This window comes from Hylobates moloch, unplaced genomic scaffold (assembly GCF_009828535.3).
Source record: "Hylobates moloch isolate HMO894 unplaced genomic scaffold, HMol_V3 SCAFFOLD_1, whole genome shotgun sequence".
Taxonomy (NCBI): domain Eukaryota; kingdom Metazoa; phylum Chordata; class Mammalia; order Primates; family Hylobatidae; genus Hylobates; species Hylobates moloch.
The window spans coordinates 104,128,984-104,146,775 of record NW_026652276.1 but is presented as its reverse complement, the minus strand read 5'-3'; the positions used below and the strand labels follow the sequence as shown (position 1 = coordinate 104,146,775).

The 17,792-nt window shown below is 42.1% G+C and overlaps 1 protein-coding gene across 1 annotated transcript in view; it reads right to left on the bottom strand.

Moving 5' to 3' along the window:
- BAZ1B (bromodomain adjacent to zinc finger domain 1B) overlaps positions 1-17,792 on the bottom strand; it is a 71,181-nt gene that overhangs the window by 8,650 nt on the left and 44,739 nt on the right. The window contains exons 8-12 of the mRNA XM_058437052.1: positions 16,843-16,948; positions 16,235-16,333; positions 13,487-13,664; positions 10,132-10,314; positions 1,013-1,160 (exon numbers count right to left, since the gene is read on the bottom strand). Coding sequence (XP_058293035.1) covers positions 1,013-1,160; positions 10,132-10,314; positions 13,487-13,664; positions 16,235-16,333; positions 16,843-16,948 — 714 coding nt within the window. The remainder of the gene's footprint in view (positions 1-1,012; positions 1,161-10,131; positions 10,315-13,486; positions 13,665-16,234; positions 16,334-16,842; positions 16,949-17,792) is intronic.

The following is a 17,792-nucleotide window of genomic DNA, read 5'->3' as shown; positions in this document are numbered from 1 at the left end:
AAATGCAGGCATTTTCTAAAAAGAAATGTAGCATAACTTAGACTACAGATAATTTAGGAAATCAGGTCTCCTAATTCATATCCCAAAACCTACCCATGGCTAAGACAGAACAGTTAACAATTACTAAGAGGCACAAAAAACCCAAGTGAGAGCAGGAAATTTTGCTGCTTTTTTGACCTCCCCAAACGTTTCTCAACTTATGCCTGATGGGTTCTCTCTCTCTTTTTTTTTGGAGACAGAGTCTTGCTCTGTCACCCAGGCTGGAGTGCAGTGGCGCGATCTCGGCTCACTGCAACCTCCGCCTCCTGGGTTCAAGTGATTCTCCTGCTTCAGCCTCCCACAGTGCTGGGATTACAGGCGTGAGCCACCGCGCCCGGCCCCTGATGGGTTCCCTTAAACCATGTGGTTTCTTACATTTGAAAAAGTGTTGTGCTGAGTCAACTTAACATGGTCATCTCTCCTTCCAACCTTCATTCTAGAGCAATTGAACGCTTTACAGCAACTGAATGATTTTACGTAGATCTTTTCATCTCTAACCTAACTCAGAAAATAACTCTAGCCACTGAAAAGCCAATCACTAAGGGGCTTCTAACCATGAAGTTCCTTTTGCACATATGAGACTGCATGCCACCCACTGTACCCGGACTGCCTCCTGCTGAAAGCACATATCTTACTTCACAGATGACTAAAGTTCTGAGCCAATCAAAGGATTTAAAACTAAACTAAAACAGTTAAAAGGATTAACTAATTTTGTCTTCTGTAGAAAATCAGAAGATTGAAGAGATCAACTGCTTTTATGTTATGCTCCAAACTGAGGAACAAAGGGCCTGCTCTGATTCCCTGGCATGACATTTCAAAGACTGGCATGTTACAGACCTCCAGGACAGTAAAATCTATACCACCACACTTATATTCTGTGTACACAAAATTCTTTTTGGTAGAAATGAAGATCTTGGGGATAGAAATCCTACTCCCTAATATACCCACATAAGCAAATTTGATTTAAATATACCTTTCTTTCGACAAACTTTGCACCTAGCATTTTCTGCGGACATATCCCACTTGATACAGGCATCAAGCATCCCAAGCAGCACGTGCATCCTGGAGAAAGTCTGAGCTTCCCGGATTGCTGTCTTCCATTTCTCCAGTGCAGATGCAACCTAAACAGAGACCAAACCAGGCCAGCATTACTGCACTGACCAAAGACACTGAGAGAGAACTAGCAACAGGGGACAGTATGAGAGAATTCTGAGCACACTTGCCTCCTGGAACTTCACTAATCTAAACCATTTATTCTTATAAAAGGGTCCAAAGGGTGAAAAAAAACTTGCCAAAGGTCACACAGAGATGCAGTGGAGTGGGTGGATGACTGGGGACAAGCATCTTCTAGGGAAATCCATCTAACAACTCAGTATAATTTAAAAATAGGATCACCTGTATGCTGTAAATGCTATAATGCAACAATTTTAGACAGCTAATAAAACTCTGATTTAAAAGATAATCAATAACCTACCGCAACACCACCAATCCAATACCACAGCTGGATTTCAATGCCCTGCCCGAAGCAAAGAAGTTCTTGTGAAGTAATGAATCTCCTAAATGAAAACAGCCAGTTATCCTGGAAGGCCATGGGCTTTAAAATACAGGTGCCAAGGAACAAAGATAGTTGATTCTGTTCCAAAGTGGGGTACTACACAGGCTGGGGTGAGGGATGAGGGGAACAGGACTGCTTTTTTTCTTTCCTATAGAAATAGAGAATCACAGGGAGCCTTGTGTGTATAAATTAATGAATAACAAGGATAAGTAATACAAACACACACACAAAAATCTACATTTAAGAAGCTGCTAAAGTTCAACCAGAAACTAACTCATTCCTTACTCCAACCTCTGTTGTAGATATTTCAACATCTACTTTGAAAAACAGCAATCTCCTTCCTTACTTTTGCAGAGTTCCTCAGTAAATTGAGGTCCACAATCACAGCTGCCTTGCTGTCTTCTCCCCTGATAAACAGAGCTGACAGACACTACTGCAGATTCTTTTCTTGAGAGGATAACCCGAATCTTTTCAATGGAATATCAATGTAAGAATTTTAGGTTCGGTTCTTTAAAAGTGCTTGAGAACTGGCAGGGAATGACTACAAATGGGCTTTGCTGTCCTCTAGCGGACACTCACATGTAGTGCACACAGTATGGAAGAAAACAGTCATGGGCAGTCCTGCTTTTTACTATTTCCTATGAATTATAAAATCTGAGCATCCAATAGCTCATCTGATCTAATTAAAACTTTTTTTAAATTTGAAGGTGTTTTCGGGAATAGGCTTATTTAACCTCTTTTTTTAAAAAACAGATTTTAAATAGTATCATACAATAGGTAGCCCTTGTAACTGGCTTCTTTCACTGAGCATGTTTCTAGGTTCATTCACAAAGCATGTAACAGTACTTCCATCAGTTTTATTGCTGAACAATATCTCATTGAATAGACATTCCACATTCTGTTTATCCATTCATCAGCTGACAGATACCTGGGTTGCTTCTGTATTTGGTTATTCAGAATCACCCCATCTTACGATGGGTCAGACCTATGACTTCACAATGGTGCAAAAGTGATACACGTTCAGCTGGGCGTGGTGGCTCACGCCTGTAATCCCAGCACTTTGGGAGGCCGAGGCAGGTGGATCACAAGGTCAGAAGTTTGAGACCAGCCTGGCCAATATGGTGAAACTTGGTCTCTACTAAAAATACAAAAATTAGGCAGGTGTGGTGGGGTATGCCTGTAGTCCCAGCTACTCGGGAGACTGAGGCAGAAGAATCGCTTGAACCCAGGAGGCGGAGGTTGCAGTGAGCCGAGATTGCACCACTGCACTCCAGCCTGTGTGACAGAGCGAGAGTTCATCTCAAAAAAAAAAAAAAAAAAAAAAAAGTGATACACATTCAGCAGGCTCCTCAACTTATGATAGGGTTACACCCAGATAAAACCATCATAAATTATAAATACTGTAAGTCAAACAATGGGTTTATTGGGACACAGCCCCATCCTAAATTCAGGAGCATCTGTAATCAGGATGTCAGGACAAACGCCACCAAAGTAAACAATCAAACAAAACCCAGGATTTTGCCAAATAATATATCAGTCTTTTCTATTTAATTCAATAAAACAAAATAAGCATTAAAAACTGAAATCAACCACTGTTACAAAAAGAGATTTGAGAGACAATCCATTTTTATAAATAAGGAAGCTGAATCCCAGATTAGAGACTGATAAAAGCTCACGCAACAGCCTAGTGTCAGTTGAAAAAACTTTGACCCTTGCTAAGTGGAAACCTTCAAAGCAAAGAGCAGTGGAAAATTTCAAAGCTGTGGCTGAGTTGACCTCTGGTGGGGAACCACAGGCATAATGCCATTTTAATGCAGAACATTGCTGAACTACTTAGTAGGCAACCTAGTTGATTTTCCAAGAAACTCTTCCATGCTTTCCATTTATGTACTGTGTCTGGACCTGCAAAGTTCTCACATTTTCCTCCCCAACTAAGCTAAGAACAAGTCTCATCTGACAAACTAAAATGAGTTTACTTCACTGCGGAACACAGTACTCAAGAAGTTAATGAGAACCCTACAGTGATGGGTGAGTTCTCAATGAGAAGGAAGCACTGTTGCAGGAAAAGAAATGGAAAGGACAGACGTGACTCTTGGACAGATCACATCAAGAAAGAGACTCTTCTGTATTGAACTTGAGTTAAAAACAAAACCTATGTAGTAGTAAGACTAAAACTTAAGCCTAATGAGAAGAGAGTTAGCTAAGGAGACTAGTTAACTGTTTAATATCTTAAACATCTAAAAGGTTACCTAGGTGCTATATACAGCCATTTGAAAGGAACACAGGGCCAGATGTGGTGGCTCCTGCCTGTAATCCTAGCACTTTGGGAGGCCAAGGCAGGTGAATCACTTGAGCCCAGGGGTTCAAGACCAGCAACATGGTGAAACCTTGCCTCTACAAAAAATACAGAAAAGGCCGTGTATGGTGGCACATGCCTATGGTCCCAGTTACTTGGGAGACTGAGGTAGAAGGACACCTGAGCCCAAGAGTCTGAGGCTGTAGTGAGCCAAGATCACACCACTGCACCCACCAGCCTGAGTGACAGAGTGAGACCCTGTTATTCATTCATTCATTCACAAATAAAATAAAATAAGCATAGGCTGGGCATGGTGGCTCACGCCTATAATCCCAGCACTTTTGGAGGCCAACATGGGAGAAGCACTGGAGCCTAGAAGTTCAAGACCAGCCTGGGCAACGTAGGGAAACCCCTTCTCAATAAATAAATAAATAAATAAATAAAAATTTAAAAATTAGCCAGGAATGGTGGCAGGCACCTGTAGTTCCAGCTACTTGGGAAGCTGAGGTGGGAGATCACAAGCCTGGAGTTTGAGGCTGCAGAGAGCCTGGGCAACACAGTGAGACCCCATCCCAAAAAGTAAAGAAATTTTTAAAAATTAAAGAAACACAGGAAGGTGAAAACTAAATCCCAGCAAGATAATGACATACCACATAGTAAGTGTCTCAGCTTAAGTCATGAATTAAACCTTTATCTAAACTGAATTTTCTTTCTCCACCCTGCTTACCTCTTATCCAAAATTATCTCCCCCATATCACATATCATCCTCAGCCTCAGGAAGACATGTAGGGGGAACATGACAACTATGTATAAACATTTGACAAGCTTTGGAAAGGACAGCAGACTCACTCTATGTAAATGGGGAGGACAAACAAGAACCAGCTGTCAGTGACAAAGAGCCCAATTTCAGCTCAATCTGAAAAGGCCTATGCTGCCCCTCCCATGACCTGATCCATTCCTACACATTCTTCAAAACCCATCCTCTCTTCCCTCTGGTAAGTTTTCTCTAGTGTATCCTGGGTATCCCTCACAGTGAGCCTGAGTACTGCTGTTTCTCATCATTACTGGTCGCACCACAGTAAGCATCCCCTGCCGGTCTCTCACACTCAAATTGAGTTCCCTGAAGGCAAGAACTTAAGGCTTCTTTTTTTTTGAGACGGAGTCTCGCTCTGTTGCCAGGCTGGAGTACACTGGTGATCTCGGGTCACTGCAACCTCCACCTCCTGGGCTCAAGTGATTCTCATGCCTCAGCCTCCTGAGTAGCTGGGACTACAGGCTCACGCCACTACACTCAGGTAGTGTGTGTGTGTGTGTGTGTGTGTGTGTGTGTGTATTTTTTTTTAGAAGAGACTGGTTTTCACCATGTTGGCCAGGCTGGTCTTGAACTCCTCAAGTGATTCTCATGCCTCAGCCTCCTGAGTAGCTGGGACTACAGGCTCGTGCCACCACACTCAGGTAGTGTGTGTGTGTGTGTGTGTGTGTGTGTGTATTTTTTTTTAGAAGAGACCGGTTTTCACCATGTTGGCCAGGCTGGTCTCGAACTCCTGACCTCAAGATCCGCTCGCCTCAGCCTCCCAAAGTGCTGGGATTACAGGCGTGAGCCACTGCACCCGGTCCTGAACTTAAGGCTTTTTTACTCATTTCTATAAAACCTCCAAACTTACTAGTGACTGGCACAAGCAGGGCTTTACCAGATCTTTGTGAAAAAAAAAAAGAAGGCAGGGAGAGGCAAATCTAAAATTAGGGACAAGTATTCCGCACTAAATAATGGTTAAGACCTCTCCCATAATGTAGTGTTGTCAAATTCTTTTCTTCACAAGTAATCTTAAGCAGAAATCGAATATACAAAACAGACAAAAATGGAGCTGCTAGTTATTCTAGTAAGTTTCATATTTATTAATAAGTAATACAAAAATTGAAAGACCAAATGTGGCTGAACGAGGTGGCTCATGCCTGTAATCCCAGCACTTTGGGAGGCCAGGGTGGGTGGATCACTTCAGCCCAGGAGTTCAAGACCAGCCTGGCCAACACAGCAAGGCCCCGTCTCTATAAAAAATTTAAAAATTAGCTGGGCGTGGTGGCACTCGCCTATAGTCCCAGGTTCTCAGGTCAGGCTGAGGTGGGAGGATCACCTGAGCCCAGGAGTTTGAGGCTGCAGCGAGCCATGACTGCACCACTGCACTCCAGCCTGGAGAGTTGAGACCCGGTTTCTAAAGAAACGCAATAAAATAAGAACAGAGCAAATATTACATCAGGTAGATCTGTGTGGACTAACAGGACAGAGGGGACAGATGTTTAGGATATACTGATAAGTGAGAAACTGAAGAGTATTATGCACAGTAAGTTTCCACTTTTAATAAATCCAACAAATCTTTGTATATACATAAAAAGGACACCAAACTATTAAAAAAGTGACATCCTTGGGCAGTGAAACTAGGGTGGGAGTTATGTATTTTACTTACCTCTCATTTTATTTACTTACAATAATAAAGCATGCTACATTTAAAAATAAAAAGTGAGGAAACTGGGTATCTAATATGAAAAAAATGAAGCTGAAGCCTTACCTTCTACCACTGACAAAAATTAACTCAAATGATCAAAGACCTAAATGTAAAAGTTAAACTATAAAATATCTAGAAAAATACAAGAGAAAGAAAGGTTCATGACACTGAATCTGGCAATGATTTCTTGGATATGACACCAAAAGTGGAGGCAATAATGAAAAAAAAATAGGTTAAGTTAGACTCCATGCAAATGAAATGCTTGTATGCAAAGGACACTATCAACAGAATGAAAAGGCTACCCACGGAATGGGAGAATATATTTGCAAATCATGTATCTGAAAAAGGGTTATTATCAAGGACATATAAAGAACTCCTACAACTCAACAACAAAAAACTCAATTTAAAAATGGGCAAAGGACATGAATATACACTTCTCCAAATAAGGTAGACAAATGGACAATAAGCACATGAAAAGATGCTCAACATCATAAATAATTAGAGAAAAACAAATCAAAACCACAATGAGATACAACTTCATATCCATTAGGATGGATACTATTAAAGAAACAGGACGTTAGCATTGGCAGAGGCTGGGCGTGGTGGCTGAGGCCTGTAATGCCAGTACTTTGGGAGGCCAAGGCAGGCGGACCACCTGAGGTCAGGAGTTTGAGACCAGTCTGGCCAACATGGTGAAACTGCGTCTCTACTAAAACTACAAAAAAACTCAGCCAGGAGTGGTGGTGCACGCCTGTAGTCTCAGCTAATTGGGAAGCTGAGGCAGGAGAATCGCTTGAACCCAGGGGAGTTTGCAGTGAGCCAAGATCACATCACTGCACTCCGGCCTCGGCAACAGAGACTCTGTCTCAAAAAAAAAAAAAAAAGTATTGGCAAGAATGTGGAAAAACCAGGACCCTCATGAGTTGCTGGAGGGAATGTAAAATCGTACAGTCACTGTAGGAAACCATACAGTGGTTCCTCAAAAAGTTAAACACTGAATTACCATATGATCCAGCAATCCCACTACTGGCTATACACTGAAAAAAAAAAAACAGAAGCAGGGGCCGGGCGTGGTGGCTCACGCCTGTAATCCTAGCACTTTGGGAGGCCGAGGCGGGCGGATCATGAGGTCAGGAGATCGAGACCATCTTGGCTAACACGGTGAAACCCCGTTTCTACTAAAAGTACAAAAAATGAGCCAGGCGTGGTGGCGGGCGCCCTGTAGTCCCAGCTACTCGGGAGGCTGAGGCAGGAGAATGGCCTGAACCCAGGAGGCAGAGCTTGCAGTGAGCTGAGATTGCGCCACTGTACTCCAGCCTGGGCTACAGAGCAAGACTCCATCTCAAAAAAAAAAAAAAAAAAAAAAATAGAAGCAGGGACTCAAATATTTGTGTTTTTTTGTTGTTTTTCTTGTTTTTTTGAGATGGAGTTTCGCTCTGTTGCCCAGGGTAGAGTGCAGTGGCTCCATCTCTGCTCACTGTAGCATCAGCCTCCTGAGTTCAAGCAATTCTCCTGCCTCAGCCTCCCTAGTAGCTGGGAATACAGGTGTGCGCTACCACAACCAGCTAATTTTTGTATTTTTAGTAGAGATGAGGTTTCACCACGTTGGCCAGGCTGGTCTCAAACTCCTGACCTCAGGTGATCTGCCCACCTCGGCCTCCCAAAGTGCTGAAATTACAAGCGTGAGCCACCACACCCGGCTGGGACTCATTTGTACATTCATGTTCACAGCAACATTATTCACAATAGCCAAAAGATGGAAGCAGCCCAAGTGAGTGGATCAACAAAATGTGGTACATAGAGACATGATATAATAAATATATTTGGTCTTTCTCCGCAGACTAAAACCTTAATAGGAGTGTCGTTATTCAGAGGAGCCCCTTTGGATCACACCTAAATTTATGCTAATGAGGCTTTCCGTGAGACCTCTAGTTATGGGGCTGGTCACCAGAAAGACCAGATGATTAGAAGACTGGAATGTTCAGCCCTACCCACAAGCTCCTGAAAGGCAAGAGGAGGGGAGACTTCGGAGATTAAGCTCTACGAAGATACTGGAACAAGATTTGATCAGCTTCAGGTAACACACACGGAAGCTGGAAGGAAGGAGTGTTCAGAGAACACACGAAAGCCCCACGTACCCCTGCTCCGCCACCTTCCTTGTTCCACACGTCTCTTCCATCTGGCTGTTCCTGAGTAGTATCCTTCAAAATGACCCAGTTAACCTAAGTAAAATGCTTTCCCGGGTTCTGTCAGGCATTCTAGCGAATTATAATACTTAAGGAGAGAGTCGTGAGAATCCTCAGTGTATAGATGGTACAGGTGGCATGTGGGACTTGCTTGCGACTGGCATCTGAAGTGAGAACAGTCTTGTGGGACCGAGCACTTTAACTTGGGGGATCTGACACAAACTCCAAGTAGATAGAGTCAGAATTAAACGGAATTTTAACAGTAGTTGGTATCAGCAGAGAACTAGAGAGTTGCTTAGTGTGGTAAAAACCCACATATTTGGTGTCAGAAGTGTATGAAAAAGTTTTGAAGGCTGATGGTGGTGATGATTGCAAAACAACGTGAATATACTTAATGCCACAGAATCGAACACATAAAAATGGTAAATCTGGGCTGGACGTGGTGGTTCACACCTGCAGTCCCAGTACTTTGGGAGGCTGAGGTGGGCAGATCACCTGAAGTCAGGAGTTCAAGACCAGTCCGGCCAACATGGTGAAACCCCGTCTCTACAAAAAATACAAAAATTAGCCAGGCGTGGTGGCATGCACCTGTAATCCCAGCTACTTGGGAGGCTGAGGCAGGGGAATTGCCTGAACCTGGGAGGTAGAGGTTGCAGTGAGCTGAGATTATGCCACTACACTCCAGCCTAGGCAATAGAGTGGGACTCTTTCTCCAAAAAAAAAAAAAAAAAAAAAAAAAAAAAGTAAATTTGTATGTTATGCATATCTTTACCACAATTTAAAAAATATCTAGAGCAAGCATGGCTGGGCGCAGTGGCTCATGCTTATAATCAAACTTTGAGAGGCCAAGGTGGGAGGATAGCTTGAGGCCAGAAGTTCAAGGTTACAGTGAGTTATAAGCAAATCACCGCATGCCAGCTTGCACAAGAGCAAAACCCTGTATCTAAAAATTAAATAAACAATTGTTAATGTGTTTAAAAGTCACCACCACCTTTTTAAAAAAGAAAGTAAACTGGTAGGCCAGGCGTGGTGGCTCACGCCTGTAATCCCAGCACATTGGGAGGCCGAAGCAGGCAGATCACAAGGTCAAGAAATCGAGACCATTCTGGCCAACATGGTGAAACCCCGTCTCTACTAAAAAATACAAAAATCAGCTGGGCATGGTGGCACGCACCTGTAGTCCCAGCTACTCGGGAGGCTGAGGCAGGAGAATCGCTTGAACCTGGGAGGCAGAGGTTGCAGTGAGCTGAGATTGCGCCACTGCACTCCAGCCTGGTGACAGAGCAAGACTCCGTCTCAAAAAAAAAAAAAGAAAGTAAAAACTCTGGTAAAGGTGGGAAGGCCACATCCACTATGACCACCACCTAATGACCAAGAAGCAGGGCTGCACTCCAAAGGCCAGTGTGAAAACCACAAAAGAGGTAGAAAGTGATTAAAAAAAAACACTCAGGGCACAGTGCCTACAGTAGCTAAAATGCATAGGGTTAGATTATTTTAAAACCAAATCACACTCATCTACAGAATCATAAACTACAACTTATAACAACAAAATACCTTTGCTTCCTCTACCATTTTCTTCTCTTCATCCACTTCCTCAGTTTTTGCTGAATCTTCACTTTGGAGTTTTCTTCTCTTTTGCTTGGGAGCCATGAAGCCTTGGAGAAATTTCTTTATGACACTGGCCTGAAGGGCAATCACACACTCGCCAAAATCCTTCAATTTCTCTAATGAAATGACCTATAGGAAAGGATTTTAAAACCGGACTGAGAGAAGGCCAAGAGGAAGATGAAAGGAATCCAACCTCAAATTCAAATAAATCTAGACTCAAATGCCACATAATATTCATTTAACAAAATTGAGAGCCACATACCATTAATTTAACTGTGCTCCTCAGTTCACTGCATGGCATTTAAAAGTACTTGACTGGCCGGGCGCGGTGGCTCACGCCTGTAATCCCAGCATTTTGGGGGGCCAAGGCGGGCGGATCACCTGAGGTCAGGAGTTCAAGACCACTTTGGCCAACATGGCAAAACCCCATCTCTACTAAAAATATGAAAATTTGCCAGGCGTGGTGGCACGTGCCTGTAATCCCAGCTACTCGAGAAGCAGGAGAATCACTTGAACCCGGGAGGAGGAGGTTGCAGTGAGCCAAGATCGTGCTACTGGACTCCAGTCTGGGTGACACAGAAAAAAAAAAAAAAAGTACTTGACTACTTTCCTTTTCCCAGCTAAGGGATCCACTAAATGGTAGAAGCTCCCCCACATAAAGGAGTTACATAGTTGATTCATTCAATAATGACTGAGTGCCTACTATGTGTAAAATACAATTTTAAGGCAAAGACACACTAAGAAAGTAAAATAAAAATTTATTGACTTTCCATCTTAATGTTTTTTTTTTTTTAATTTTTTTCTTATTTGTAACTTGCTTCGGGCATGTAACTAACTATATGTAAGGTAGTATGTTTTACAAACTTGATCTCCTTTTTTTTAATTTTTAAAGAGACAGGTCTCACTGGGTCACCCAGGCAGAAGTGCAGCAATCACAACTCACTGCAGCCTTGAACTCCTGGGCTCAAGTGATCCTCCTGCCTCAGCCTCACCATTAGCTGGGACCACAGGTACATGGCATCACGCCTGGCTAATTTTTAAAATTCTTTTTAGAGACAGGGTCTCGCTATGTTGCGCAGGCTGGTCTCAAACTCCTGGCCTGAAGCGATCCTCCTGCTTCACTGATCTCTTTTTAAGCTTCACATCTACCTGATAGATGAGGAAACAGAAGTTAAATCACTTCATCAAAATCATGCACCCAACCAGGTATGGTGGCACATGCCTGTAAGTCCCAGCTACTTGGGAGACTGAGGCAGAAGGAGTTTGAGGCTGTCAGCTATGATCTGTGAATAGCCACTGCACTTCAGACTGGGCAATATAACAAAATCTATCTCTTTTTTTTTTTTGGTTTTTGTTGTTGTTGTGGTTGTTTTTTGAGATGGAGTTTTGCTCTTGTCACTCAGGCTGGAATGCAATAGCGCGATCTCGGCTCACTGCGACCTCCGCCTCCCGGGTTTAAGCGATTCTTCTGCCTCAGCCTCCCGAGTAGCTGGGATTACAGGCATGTGCCACCATACCCAGCTAATTTTTGTATTTTTAGTAGAGACGGGGTTTCTCTATGCTGGTCAGACTGGTCTCGAACTCCCGACCTCAAGTGATCTGCCCACCTTGGCCTCCTAAAGTGCTGGGATTACAGGCGTAAGCCACCGCGCCCGCATGAACAAGACCTATCTCTTAAAAGATCAGTTAATTTAAAAATAAAAAGAAAAGAAACAAAAAATGTCCTTAAACACTATCTTGTCAATCACACAAGACATGCCAATTAGAAGATAACATTTTAACAGTCACAAAGAAAACAAAGAAAAATGACAACCTAATGTCAGCAAGATATAGGCCTGAATTTGGCACAAAGTAGGCAATTAATGCACATGTGCTACACAAAAAAGTAAACGTGTAACATCTGAAACCTACAAGATCCTTTGGGTTCAATAATTCTTTTAAAAAAATTCATTAAGAACCATAAGGATGTTTAAATCCTTTTCCCCAGGAAATGTACCAAGAATTCATCACAAGATTAATTAAAAAGAAAAAATGTGCATATGTAAGATACACATATTATGTGCTTATTCTAATAGCAAAGAAAAACAAGCTAAAATAGTTTATAGTACTTATAAATTAGGAAAAATGGCATGGGGGAATGCAAATGAAACTGTTCATAAAAATCACAAAACTATAACAGCACATATGTTGGCTGGGTGAGGTGGCTCACACCTATAATCCTAACACTTTGAGAGGCTGAGGTAGGAGGATCTCATGAAGCCAGGAGTTTGAGATCAGCCAGGGCAACATAGTGAGATTTTGTCTCTACAACATTTTCCATGTGTTTGTGTGTGAAACAGGGTCTTGCTTGCTATGTTGCCCAGGCTGGTCTCGAACTGCTGGGCTCAAGCAATCCTCCTGCCTTGGCCTCCCAAAATGCTGGCAATATAGGCATAAGCCAACATGCCCCATCTCTACAAAAAAATTCTAAAAATCAGCCAGGCATGGTTGCTTGTACCTGTAGTCCCAGCTACTTGGAAACCTGAGATGGGAGAATCACTTAAGCCCAGGAATTTGAGGCTGCAGTGAGCAATGACTGTGCCACTATACTTCAGCCTGGCTAACAGAGGGGACTTCATCTCTTTAAAAAGAAAAAAAAGACAAAATGTCATAGTGCATGAGGAATTTGAAAAGACCCACAAGTATGTCTAGAATTACGTGGATTTATTGATTTAAAATCAGTAAAAAACAGTTTACAATAGTAATTGATGGATACTATTTACCAATCTTTGATACCTAAACCTACCTGTTACGGGGTATGGGATCTTTTGAAAAGTTTCACCTATACCACTTAAGGGCCCCTCTGAGCAATAAAGGACAGGACTGTAATGACAGCCCACTGGACAACATGAGTGATGCCCAACATAAATAGAAATCTGAGCTGACTGAGTGTGAAGAATGGGCAAGTGCAGGATACACAAGCATGTTTCACACCTGAAAGCATAGGCATCGCAAGGGAAAGATGTTAAATGATGCTATACGACTGGAGCCTCTACAACCAGTTTTCATTCACCTTAATAGCGAAGCTCTTTTCATACCAAGGTTGTAAGCCAATTATTAGGTTTTTCTGGATAGCGGCAAAAGGTAACAAGGAAAAAATGCATGTACATAAGGTATTTTTGGTTCCATACATGTCTTCCAAGACAAATCCAAACATCTGATTTCCAGGAGGGTCATGTTGGGAAGTCAAGAACAGCATCAGGGAACAATTTCGGATTGAGTTTCCATGAGTAATCTAAGGGGGATTTTTTTATATTCTTACCCGGGCTTCAAATTCTGATGTTTCTTCCACATATCCAAGTCCTCCTTTTTGTAACCTTGTGGCAACTTCAATGAGATCACTACGAAGGAAGTTTAAAAGCTCCTGGTTGCCATCACAGGATTTTAGACCCAAATTTGGCTTCCGTGCTAGATGAATAGAGTGAATAATGTCCTGGTACCTAGAAGATTTGGGACAAGAGAGAATGGGGAAAGAAACAAATTTTTGAAGATGTTCTTTAAATTTCAATTACTTAACATGTTTTATTTCTAGAAAACTTACTTAGATCTCTTTCACCTCTCCCTGGTGTTTTTTCTTTTTTTTTTTTCCCCCGAGACAGGGTCTTGCTCTGTCACACAGGCTGGAGTGCAAAGGTGCCATCACAGCTCACTGCACCTTCAAACTTCTGGACTCATGCAATCCTGCAACCTGAGCCTACAGCTGGGACTACAGGAATGCCCCTCCACACCTGGCTAAATTTTTAATTTTTTGTAGGGATGAGGTCTTGTTATGTTGCCCAGACTGGTCTCAAACTTCTGATTTCAATTCAAGCGATCCTCTCCCCTAGGCCTCCCAAATTGCTCGGATTACAGGTGTGCACCACCACACCCAGCCACTTCTAAGCTTTTAATGGAAGGATTCAATCTTCATATTTAGTGAACAAAACAAGTCCTTTCAATTCAACACACATAGCTATCAAATGTTCTGCCCAAAGAGAAGGAACATCATAGAACTATATTTCTTTGTGGCTCTGTCGCCCAGACTGCAGTGCAGTGGTGCGATCTTAGCTCACTGCAACCTCCACCTCCCGGGTTCAAGCAATTCCCCTGCCTCAGCCTCCCTAGTAGCTGGGACTACAGGCACCCGCCACCATGCCCTGCTAATTTTTGTATTTTTAGTAGAGACAGGGTTTTGCCATGTTGGCCAGGCTGGTCTCGAACTCCTGACCTTGTGATCTGCCTGCCTCTGCCTCCCAAAGTGCTGGGATTACAGGCTGAGCCATTGCGGCCGGCTCTCCTTTGTCTTTCTTCATTTGCCTAGACACATCTGTATTCAGACAACACAATTCTGAATACAATTTTACTTAATTTACACATTAAGCAGTGGGCTAACATCAATATAATGTACCTATTGTCCTTCGCAAAAGTCTGGCAACGGTGTAGAGTATGTACTGAATCATATTTTCCTTCTCTCTTCCATCAAACCTAAATTCAACCATGAAATTGAGCACAGTCAGAAGTGAGAGGTGGCATTAAGCCAAAATCTTGTCCTGGCTTTGATAGAAATAATGTCTACAACAAATATGGCAGTCGCAAATTTAGATGGAGTTGATGCCACTTTACAGACAGAACAGCGTTTTTTGATTCTTTTTAATTCATATGACATGAAATTCACCAACTTGAAGCATGTACTTCAGTTTTTTGTTGTAGAACCACACGTGTAATTCCAAAACATTTTCATCACCCCAAGCAGGAATCTCTTACCTGTTAGCAATCATCACTCCTATTCTCCCCTTCTCCTATCCTCTGGCAACCACTAATCTACTTTCTGTTTGAAATAGATTTGCCTATTCTAGATGTTTCATTTGAATGCAATCATACATCACATGGCCTTTGATGTCTGACTTCTTTTGCTTAGCATGTTTTCTAGGTTCATCCATGTTGTAGCACAGCACAGTACTTCTTTTTGTGGCTAAATAATATTCCATTATTTGAATACACTAAATTTTGGGGGTTTTTTGTTTAATTTTGTATGAGACAGCGTCTCGCTCTGTCACCCAGGCCAGGCCAGAGTGCAGGGGCATGATCTTGGCTCAATGCAACCTCCGCCTTTTGGGCTCAAGTGATCAACTCAGCTCAGCCTCCCAAGTAGCTAAGACTACCTACATACACAAACCACCACACCCAAGATAATTTTTGTTTTTTTTTTGTAGAAACGGAGTTTCCCTATGTTGCCAAGGCTGGTCTCAAAACTCCTGGATGCAAGACATTGGCCTGCCTTTACCTCTCAAAGTGCTGGTATTACAGGTGTGAGCCATCGCACAAGGCCTGGATATATACTAACTTTTATTTATCCATTCCATCAGTTGATAGTCATTGCCGTTGTTTCCACCTTTTGGCTCTTCTGAATATTGGTAGAACACTTCTGGACACTCACCCATCTGGGCCTGCATCTGCAAAGCTGTCTAACAACCATGAGGCTCACAGCTTGGTGCTGGCACCTGTTCTTTAATGCATAATAATCCTGCTACTCTATATATAGATGGCCAAAGGTATATTTTTCCAATAAGCATAATGTGCCAAGAAAATACCAGGCAATATGAACACAAAACGGTTACACATTTACAATATTTTACTTTAATAACTTAAATGGATAAGAAAAAAAAACCCAGGCCGGGCGTGGTGGCTCACGCTTGTAATCCCAGCACTTTGGGAGGCCGAGGTGGGTGGATCACGAGGTGAGGAGATCAAGACCACGGTGAAACACCGTCTCTACTAAAAATACAAAAAATTAGCCGGGCGTGATGGCGGGTGCCTGTAGTCCCAGCTACTCGGAGAGGCTGAGGCAGGAAAATGGCGTGAACCCAGGAGGCGGAGCTTGCAGTGAGCCGAGATTGCGCCACTGCACTCCAGCCTGGACGACAGAGGGAGACTCCATCTCAAAAAAAAAAAAAGAAAAAAAACCCTCAGATATTTATATCCAATGCTAAAGAGAAGTAAGATGTGAGGAAGTAAGATGAAAACCTCTTACCTCTTCTCTAGTCTCTCTTTAAGTTGACTTTCTCTTATTCCCTGAGGGTGAAGACAGTTTAGCAACTCATCCAGCTCCTTTTGACTATCACATAAAAACCTGTAGGGGCAAAACAGACCTGATAACTCTGAAAAAAAAAAAAAAATTCAAAATCAAACACTAAGCAAGGGATCTAGAGTTGGTGGTGGGACTTGGGAGAACAGAATTCCAAATGTGTTCACAGTCTACTATCTAGAAGTAGAATAAGTAATTTACTATTTTCATGATGCCTAATGTTAATTCTGTACTAGGACACTGGAGCCAATATGGTTCCTATTAAAATATTATATGAAATTTTATAAAGTTAATTGGCATACTTGTCCCTTTCCCTCCAGAGAGTAAACCTATACCCAAAATTCAAAAATGAAAGGTCACAGGTGATCACAGTTAAAGCCGTAGAATGGATCCTCTAAAACCTATGCTAATGCAAGAAGTTTTGATATCCAAAATATCAGTCACACAAAGTATCCTGAGCAAATAATTATTAACTCACTGGCATCACTATACTAAATACTTTCTTCCTTAACAATTAAAAGGAAAAAGAGCAACCAGATGAATGCTCACATTACCATAGGTTCTGTCCTTGTTTGGGTGTGGTTGTCTCTACAGCAACTTCTGTTGCTGGTCCATGTTGTGTGTTCATGCTTGCATTTTTACCTAAGTTTGCTTTCTTACCTAAGAAAAATTAAGACATTAGGTTGACTTTAGTAAATACCCAATTGCTAGTTTCAAATCTAAGCAGTAAATACCCAATTGCTAGTTTCAAATCTAAGCAGTACGCAGTGCTAAACTCAACAATTTGTAACAACACACATGCTTCCTGTGAAATATATCAAATATATTTTCATGTATAAAAGATGCTAATTTCTCTTAAATATCTTAAACACAGCACGTTATCTCAGATATTTGCTCTCTGAAGTGGAATCGTTGCACAGTTCCAAAGTTTAGGAGTACTGCAATTTAGAATGAAGAATGACTAAATATCTTTATATCAAAGCAAAATAAAGAATTTACTCCTTTTACATGATGTTAAAGAGCAAAGGCATCTGTAGTGAAGCAGAGGTAATGAGAATACATAAATACTAAAGACTTATCCTTGGAGGCTTCAAGTGTCAAATAATACAACTAACTTTTTTTGTAAATCAGTTCCTATATACTGATACGTGACTTTAACATAGATATATCTTGAGCCAATTTATCAAAGCCTATCTTAGATCATCACAATATTTGGTTTTTGTTTTGTTTTGTTTTTTGAGATAGAGTCTCGCTCTGTCACCCAGGCTGGAGTGCAGTGGTACAATCTCGGCTCACTGAAACCTCTGCCTCCCGGGTTCAAGCGATTCTCCCTGCCTCAGACTCCCGAGTGGCTGGGATTATAGGCACACACCACCACACCTGGCTAATTTTTGTATTTTTAGTAGAGATGGGAGTTTCACCATGTTGGCCAGGCTGGTCTCCAACTCCTGACCTCAGGTGATCTGCCTGCCTTAGCCTCCCGAGTGCTGGGATTACAGGTGTG